Source organism: Gekko japonicus, unplaced genomic scaffold (genome assembly GCF_001447785.1).
Source record: "Gekko japonicus isolate JY-2015 unplaced genomic scaffold, Gekko_japonicus_V1.1 scaffold334, whole genome shotgun sequence".
Taxonomy (NCBI): Eukaryota; Metazoa; Chordata; class Lepidosauria; order Squamata; family Gekkonidae; genus Gekko; species Gekko japonicus.
Genome location: NW_015173683.1, coordinates 998,724 through 1,007,933, shown reverse-complemented (window position 1 = coordinate 1,007,933; position 9,210 = coordinate 998,724). Strand labels below are relative to the sequence as shown.

The following is a 9,210-nucleotide window of genomic DNA, read 5'->3' as shown; positions in this document are numbered from 1 at the left end:
GTACAATGCCATAGACTCCACCCTCCCAACCAGCCATTCTCTTCTGGGGAAACACTGTTCCCAATCTCAGGAAAGGGGTGAAAATCACTCAGAATTACAACTGATCTCCAGGAGGGAGGGGGGAGGAGATGCAAGGCTGAAATCAGAGGGGCAGATAATGGCAGGGTGATGCTTGGCTGGGAGTTGCCAACTCCAGGTTGGGAAATTCATGGAGATTTGAGGGATGGTTAGACTCCACCCTCCAGACCAGCCATTTCCTCCTGGGTAACAATTGTTGCCAATCTCCAGGTGAGGGCTGGAGATCACTCAAAATTACAACTGCTCTTCAGGTAGCAGAGATCAGTTCCTCTAGAGAAAATGGTGGACTCTGTGTCATTATACCCTGCTGAGGTCGCCACAGCACATTGATGCTGAGTGCCCAAGGCCTTGGCCCTCTCTCAGAGCCTCTTTCTAGAGCTCGTTGTAGTTGTATTTATTTCCACAACGGACCTTATTCCTAGTGTGTTAATATTTGTGTTTTGATAGTCTGTCTGTCCCACCCTGTCACACAGAATATAATTTGGCTTTTAGCCCAGCCCAGAAACTTAATGGGGAAAACAGGAGCCCTCTTTGAAATGGCACTTCAGTCCAAATAACATTCAAACAGAAATCTTAAGTTTATTTAACAGATGGGATGAATAGATGAGATCAGGGGTTGGAAAAACTTAGGTAAAATTTGTTGGTATTTCAAAGTACATTTCTTTTAACAGGCAAAATGGTAATCTTTAAGCTTGTTTGCATATATTCTAGGCTCTTGATGGTGATGTTTTACTTAGTTCTAGTTACAGCAACGATGTTTCTTCAGACAGTTTTCTATGATGGTGCAGTTTCCCTGAAGTGGGTCTCTTTCTTTTGAGCGCCTTTCTTTGAAAGCCAGATTGGTGTAGTTGTTAAGAGTGGCGGACTCTAATTTGGGAGAACCGGGTTTGATTCCCCACTCCTCCACTTGCACAAGCCATAATTCTGGCACAGCTGTTCTTGAAAAAGAGCAGTTTCTGTCAGAGATCTCTCAGCCCCGCCTACCTCACAGGGTGACTGTTGTGGGAAGGGAAAGGGAAAGGAGTTTGTAAGCCACTCTGAGACACCTTTGGGTAGTGAAGGGTGGGGTATAAATCCAATCTCTTCTCTTCTCTTCTTCTAATCTGGGAGAACCGAGTTTGATTTCCCACTCTTCCACTTGCAGCCAGCTGGGTGAACCTGGGTCAGTCACAGTTCTCTCAGAGCAGTTCTCTCAACAGCAGTTCTCTTAGAGCTCTCTCAGTCCCACCTACCTCACAGGGTGTGTGTAGTGGGGAGAGGAAGGGAAGGAGATTGTAAACTGCTCTGAGACTCTGAGTAAAGGGCAGAGTATATATCCAATTCTTCTTCCTCTTTCTCGTTCCTTTCTTGAAACTACAATTTATTTCTGTCTTTTGAGTTGTCTAAAACCGTTTTCCCTTCACATCAGACCCAGGGTTCTCCTCAGAGCCAAACCCCCAGAGAACCTGGGCAGGAATCAATCTTCTTCTCCACTCCCTGTTCCTTTTGGCTTGAAAGGGAGTTTCAGCACACTACCCAATCAGTCTCGCCAAATCACCATCCATGTTCTGGCATTTGTGTAAAGTGTACTTCAACTTAGGCTGACACTTAGTTTCTGAATTCTGTTACTGAATTCTACTTGAGGATAGGAATACTACAGTTAAGGCAACCAAGTCTTTTTCCTTCACTCTAAGGTGAACCTGTCTGACTTTTCCTGTCAGACTCACTGACTCCAAACTCTGTCAGAAACCAACTGACTGCCTTCAGAGTGGTTCTAACTGACAGAACCTCCGGAATGGAATGAACCAAACTGACCTAAACTCTCTTCAGCACTTGGCTGATCATATAGTTTTTCTCAGCTGACGCTGACCAATCAGAGAAAAAGAGCAGCCCATCCCTCAAGTTCTCCATTCCAGTGGAGTGTTAACCCTTCACCTCCCATATCTCTGATTCTGCTACACTAGGAACCTGGTTTTTAAGTGCAGTCCGTCACACCAGTTCTCCTCACAATCATGTGCAGGATGTCTGATTCACATCCGGCCACAGCATGCCTGGAGAAGGAGCTTCAGCCTGTGCCCTGGCATTGTTTTTCCAACCTGAAGTGGACCCAGAGGACCCCAATTTGGCACACTGGTGAAATCCATGTGTATTCAAGGGAACATAGGGGTTTACCCAAAAAGCTGAACAGCACCCCCTGGGACCATTTCAGGTCAAAAAAATGGCATGGAAGGGAGCTGAAGTCCTTTCTCTGTGATGTCCTCCTTATTGGGGAGGACTAGTTTCACTTTAAAAGTGTTCTGTATTTTGTTTAACTGGGTAGAATCTGCTGCCACCAGGAAATTTTAAGGATTTCCAAACCTTTATGCTTTTACTTTTGCATACTGGTTTGGTAGACCGAGTTCAGGGCTCATGAGGAACTATGTGGTCCTGGGAAGTATGTCATTTAGAGCTGGTATAAACTTTGATAAAAGAGGATTTATTGAAACAAATACTAAATAAGAGGGTGGTACAATGTAACTTCTTGTTGTTCAGTTGCACAGTCGAGTCTGACTCTTTGCGACCCCATGGACCAGCTCCCGCCAGGCCTTCCTGTCTTCCGCTGTCCTCTGAAGTTTGCTCAACTTCATGTTCGTTGCATCTATGACACTGTCTAACCATCTCATCCTTTGCCGCCCCCGTCTTCTTTGACCTTCAATCGTTCCCAGCATCAGGGTCTTCTCCAGTGAGTGCTCCCTTTTCATTTGGTGGCCAAAGTATTTGAGCTTCAGCTTCATTATCTGGCCTTCCAGGGAACAGTCAGGGTTGATTTCTTTTAGGATTGACTGATTTGTTCTTCTTGCAGTCCAAGGGACTCTCAAGAGTCTTCTCCAGCACCATAGTTCAAAAGAATCTATTCTTCGGCGCTCGGCCTTCCTTATAGTCCAACTCTCGCAGCCATACATGACTACTGGGAATACCATTGCTTTGACCATGCGGACTTTTGTTGGCAGGGTGATGTCTCTACTTTTTATCATGCTGTTTAGGTTCGCCATCGCTTTCCTCCCAAGGAGCAGGTGTCTTTTAATTTCATGACTGCTGTCACAGTCTGTGGTGATCTGGGATCCCAGGAACGTGAAGTCTGTCACTACTTCCACTACTTCCCCTTCTATTTGTAATGTGTAAATGATGGACAATTGCTTTGGTATCACACACAATCTTCTCCCTCAGTGACAGGGATCTTTTCATGTAACTTTGTAACACTTGTTTATCTCAATGCCATATGTGTTCACTGTTTCTCTCCCATTTGTTATGACCCTCAGTCTTTCCTTTAACTGTTGGTTACTTAAACTTTACTTTACTGTTTCCTATACATTCAACTTTCAGCTTTCTCTCTCTGTCTCACTGAACAACCGCAGCTGTAAGTTTATAACTGCTTCAACACAGAACTGCTTGTCTAACTAACTAACTGAACATCAACTGTCAACCTCTAACTGAAACTACTGACTGACTCACATACTCATCCAACCAGATTCACTTCCAAAGCCCCTCCCCCTCTCTGTCAACCACCAATCATACCACACTTGCCTCTTTCAACCACTCTAGTCTGTCTACCACAGCCATGCAACCAAACTTTTAAAGAGACACACACAGAGAGAAACAAGGAATCATTACATTCTCCATGCAGGTTGTGGTCCAGATCTGAATCAGACACCCTGCACATGGGCACTGTGGAGAATCTGCAACTTACATCTGATTGTTACACAGCAGGGTAGGGGCTGCAGACAGAACCTACATGTTCTCTGTAATGCAATGGAGAGACATTTCCTCTTAGTGCAAGAGATAAGAGGGGGTGCCTCTAAAAGAGTGTCTGTGATGTACTTTATATAAAAAGATTGTTGAGCTAAACATTTGCTTCCCAATACATTTCCGTTTCAAGGACACTACTCTAATGGCTCAGAAGGTTTTATTGTACCATCCTAAGCTGCGCTACACCCTTCTAAGTGCATTGACTTAGAAGGATGTAACTCAGCTATAGAAGGTATTGCTAATTCATTATATAACTCATTGATCAACTAAATGTAACAACAGCTCCTTTGGCAGCAACTCCAATGCTAGCATTAGTTACAAGGACTAAATGTTTGCTTACATCCGGGTTTTTCAAATGGAAAATTTGGAACTGTTGTATGATGGTATGTGATTGTAATTTGTATCCAGAAAGCACACTGCCAGAACACACCTGTGCATTTATTCTTTGTACACACACATGCTTAGAGTCACATTCCATAAGACTTAAAACCTACAGAGAATAGGAGAAAATCCTATGAACTGGGAATATGACTGCACTAATGCAAACAATAGCTTTTATGGGCTTGCAGCCATTTTAGATAGGGAAGGATAAGGCAAGTGGTGAATTTTAAATATCCCCTATGGATGGCAGATACAATACCTTCTGTTAGAAAAGTGTGACTTTTCACCTACAGAAAGCATTGTAAATGGGGGAGGAGGGTGGAATGAAAGTGCATTCCTAAACCCATAGATTTTAGTGGATTTAAAAGGATGTAATACTATTTAGGACTGCACTGCCAGTTGGTAAATTTGTATAGTAATCTGTATTTGTCTAGTAGTTCATCTGGGGGGGGGGGAGCCAGACTCTTGCCTTTTTACATTTGAAATACCATGATCCAATACTTGTGAACTGTTACAATGCATAGAGATGTAAAAAGTGAATAAACATTTTCCTGTCATTTATATTGTTTATTTTATATTCATTACTATGTAATAAATAACTTTGGTTATCCTGCTACCTTTTTTTAGGGTGGGTCATTTTGAATTTGGGGTCATCTACTTTTATAACCTCTTTTTAAAGGGTCATTCTGGATCATCTTCCTTTCAAGTAAATGCATAAGGACTAGAAGCTTCCTTTTTTAAAAAAAGAAAGAAACCAAGCTAGGATTCTCTGGAAATTTAACTGTATACCCAAACACTTGCAGGCAATTACACAGCTTGCTTGGAGTTCAGGCTGCATTTGAGACTGCAGCAAATCTAAAGCAAGGTACATCAAATTGTATGTTTGTTCAGTCATTGAGTTATCTTTAACCTGACATCACACTTGACAGGTGATCCAGCTTATATCCTAAATGTATTGAGAAAATCCCAGTGGAAGACTGGTTCAATTTACAGTGCTATCCTATGCATGAACTTTAGTAGACTTAGACTGGAGTAACTCTACATATGTATCTTGATGGTGGTCCTAGTGGCCTATATCCTACCCACCCTACTATTTTCCTCTGGGCTAAAGAGGCTTCCAACTTAAGCAGGTCTCTTAGGACACTGGAGTTTAATGCATACACACAACATGACTACTAGTGAGAAGGTATTAAGAGAAAAGTAGGCACAGAGAAAAATTTCTGCCAGGTCACCATTTTTCAGAAAGTTCAGTGTTGCCTTTTTAAAGGTACTGCCTCTGTCCACTCTTGGAGAAAGGCCAAAGAGTTTTCCCATAAAGCAAAGAGTCCCACTCACCATATGACCAGTTTCCCTGTGACGGCGACAGCCAACAAAATGGCATTCTTCCTTAGTAGCACATTTTTTGGTGACAGAGGCACTCATTCCATGGCTGGTGAAGTGATGAACAGTCAGACAATACTGTGTGTCTAATGAAGAAACAACATTAAAATCAAAATCAAGGTTGCTTCAGTGAGATATCAGGCTTGCACTCTAAAAGCACGGGCAAAACTGGAATAATAATAATACATTCATCTACAAGCACAAAAGTCCTCAAGGTCACCCTGAAAAAGTAAAGATGATGAAACAAATAGACCTGGTACTATATGTCATCTTTTCGTGTGTATGCCAGACATCTAATTTTATTTTTTTTGCCATCAAGTTGCAGCCAATTTATGGTGATCCCATGGGGTTTTCAATGCAAGAGATGATTAGAGGTGGTCTGTCACTGCCTGCCTCTGCTTCATAACCCTGGACTTCCTAGTCTGGGCTATCCAGATCAGTGTGAGGTCTCTGATACTCAGCCAAAAAAGTTACTGTGCTTATTCACAACCAACAAGCAGTTTGTAGATACGACAGAAGACCAAAGATTTAGGAGGCAGCACATCTGTTTCTGCTTCCATTTTCTACTATCCCCTGTCATGACCCATCAACATTAAATTTCCACTCACGCCTTGAGCACCTGATCTGCAGTTATACATAAATAATGCATTCTCTTCTCTTGCCCTGCGGTCATATACAAATGCAGATTTTCAGCTTGGACGAACACATAAAGCTGCCTTAAACTGAGGTCAGACCTTTGATCCAGCAAGGTCACTACTCAGACTGGCAGTGGCTCTCCAGCATCTCAGGTAGAGGTCTTTCACGTTGCCTGCTGATTCTTTTAACTGGAGATATAGAGAAGCAAACCAGGGATCACCTGCATGCAAAGCAGATGTTTGTCCTTCAGGGACATCTGAAACTGCATTTCTCATTTTCTGTTCAGTTCCAGGGAGGAAAACTGAGATGTACATTTCCTTATCCTGTTTTTCCCTGCCTGTGGAATGTTAGCATATTAATATATTCCTTGTTATCCTGTTCAGTGCTGTTTTTTCCCAATATGACAGATAACACTATCTACATCTCAATGAACGTAGTAAGCAGGGCACATCTGTGGCTGGGAAGCACAAGAGTCCACAGTGAACATGTACCTTCCTAACTCACCCTTGTTAATTTTAATCTTGGAAATTTCAATCTCACTTTTCCTCCAAGGAAGGAAGGAGGGAGGGAGGGAGAGAAATGCCCTTTGCATGTTATAGTGACAAGATCTGTGGCTTCATATTGCAGTGCTGCCATATTTAAGGGCTCAGTTTCACATAAGGAGAGCCAATCATGTGGACCCATTCCATGTAATCATCGCCCTACTCAGATGCAGAGTGCCAGTGAAGTAGGAAAGTCTCAGGCTGTTAGCCCAGCCTGTGTGGAGCAGGTCCTTCAAAAGTGGTAACAGTGACAGGTTTGAAGTCATTGATAAGCACTGCTCTAACATATAAAGGATGCTAGAGTCAGCACTGGAAGTCATTTATGCTGAACACTGCAATATGTCTAAAAAATACAGTCGGGCTGCTTCTTGTACCATTCATCTCACATACAATGCGTTCCCACAAATAATTCCAGGAAAATAGCTGCACATCCTAAAGTTACAAGTGCATTGGAATGTTAATCTTATTACGAGATCTTCAATATGGTGGAGTTAGTAGGAAAGGCCAAGCCAAATGCTTTGCAGTGTCTCCCTGTTCCCCGTGCACTTACTCCGAGGACACCATTTATCTTCAGCCCATCTGTTACAGTTGTAGTTGTCCACAACATTATCACAAGTGAAACACTTGAAGCTGCTTGGAAATGGAGAAGCTTTACAATTTGGGGGGGGGGGGGGAAGAGAAAAAAAATTGTTTCAATCTCTCAAATACCTGTTTATTATGACATCAGTTTTCCTCCCTCCTCCCCCTCTATTAGGCCCTGTGATGTAGAAAAAACAGTGGTTGTAAACTTTATTCAGTGTCATGTAATTTTTTGACCATTAATAATTGGGAAAGTAGCTTGAAATGTTTTGACCTCAGAGAGCAGGCTACCTATCAGATCCAACCAGATGCAAGCATCATTTGAATATGGGGCAGCAAATAAGGGCAGTACTTGCTCAGTCCTTTGTGGAAAATGCATCACAGCAAGGTGATGTAGGAAGCTTTCCTCTCATTAACCCAGTACATAATCTTCAGAATGCCAGCACTAAACTAATGTTACCAGCAGTGTTCCCTCTAAGCTGAATTAGTGTGAGCTAGCTCATAGTTTTTTAGCCTCCGGCTCACACATTTTTGTCTCAGCTCAGCAAGGACGGCTCCAGAGCAAACAAATTTATGCAGGAGCCAAATCTCTCGCTCACAACTTTAATGCCAGTAGCTCACAAGGTAGAATTTTTGCTCATGAGACTCCACAGTTTAGAGGGAACATTGGTTACCAGTACAGATTAAGAAGGGCTGCTGCCCATTACAAATGTCTCTGATCAACACTAATCCACAGTTCATCTGTGCAGCTATGTCTTCGGTGCAAAGCACATTTACCCCTTGTGTCACAGGGCACCACACCCAAACAACAGGGAGACAACTAAAGAAATCACAGCGCGCTCAGTTACTGATGCAAAAATGTCTACTTAATGAGTGCACAACAAGACACAAAGGAAGAGCAATAAGATGACGTGGTAACTTAATCAGATGAACATGCAGGTACACATTTTAGACCATTAATCAAATGTTCTGCCTATTAATTAGCCACCCTTGAAGACATTCAAATTAATGTTTGGCTATTCAGTTCCTTTTTTAAAAAAAGACTTAAAATAGAAAAGTTCCGAAGGACTTCAAATTGTATGACTGTACGTGAAATTTTTATAGTATGACTTTTTGATATTTATAGCATAATATAGATTTATATAATAGTAGTAGAAGTAGCAGTAGTAGTGAAACTTATTTTACTGATACACCTAATAGAACTGTAACAGGCTACTCACGGTCTACTGGAAGTCTCACATTATAGAAGTTGATGTTCTTGGCTAAGATCCAGTGGCCTGAGATGATGAAGATCTGAATCAAAGCTACAGCCAACATGTGACAGAGTAAAGGCATGCTGCTACTCCACATCAAAGCTTAACGCTCTTTCACCTGAAAAGGTAAAAGAAGCATAGAGAACTGGGGAAGTGGTTGTGTGTGGCATAAACTTCACAATGCAACACTCATTGCTAGCACTGTTGGTGACGGTGATAATAGTATGTAAATTAGCAAGACGTTGGCTCTACAAAACTAAGCAGCTACTGCCTTCTACTGGCCTAGTTGTTATGTACAGTATGGCATGGTCACTGCACATTAAAGTGAAAGTCCATCTACAAGAATGAGGGTTAGGTCAGGCCGGAGAGGGCCGAGAGGGACCTTGCACTGGTTGCCCATTGGTTTCTGAGTGAAGTTCAAGGTGATGGTTCTCACCTTTAAAGCCCTAAACAGTCTGGGACCTTCATGCCTATAGGACCACCTCTCCCTATATGTCCCCCCAAGAACACTTCATGCTTCATCACATGGTCTGCTGGTGGTGCCTGGCTTGACTGTCCTCAATAAGGGCAAGAGCTTTTTTGATTGTGGCACCTGC

General features: G+C 42.5%; 1 protein-coding gene across 1 annotated transcript in view; it reads right to left on the bottom strand.

Moving 5' to 3' along the window:
- LYPD6B (LY6/PLAUR domain containing 6B) overlaps nt 1-8,721 on the bottom strand; it is a 10,862-nt gene extending 2,141 nt beyond the window's left edge. Inside the window, exons 1-3 of the mRNA XM_015423062.1 lie at nt 8,582-8,721; nt 7,333-7,431; nt 5,560-5,690 (exon numbers count right to left, since the gene is read on the bottom strand). Of these exons, the coding sequence (XP_015278548.1) occupies nt 5,560-5,690; nt 7,333-7,431; nt 8,582-8,711 (360 nt within the window). The 5' untranslated portion in view covers nt 8,712-8,721. The remainder of the gene's footprint in view (nt 1-5,559; nt 5,691-7,332; nt 7,432-8,581) is intronic.
- Between the last annotated feature and the right edge of the window lie 489 nt (nt 8,722-9,210).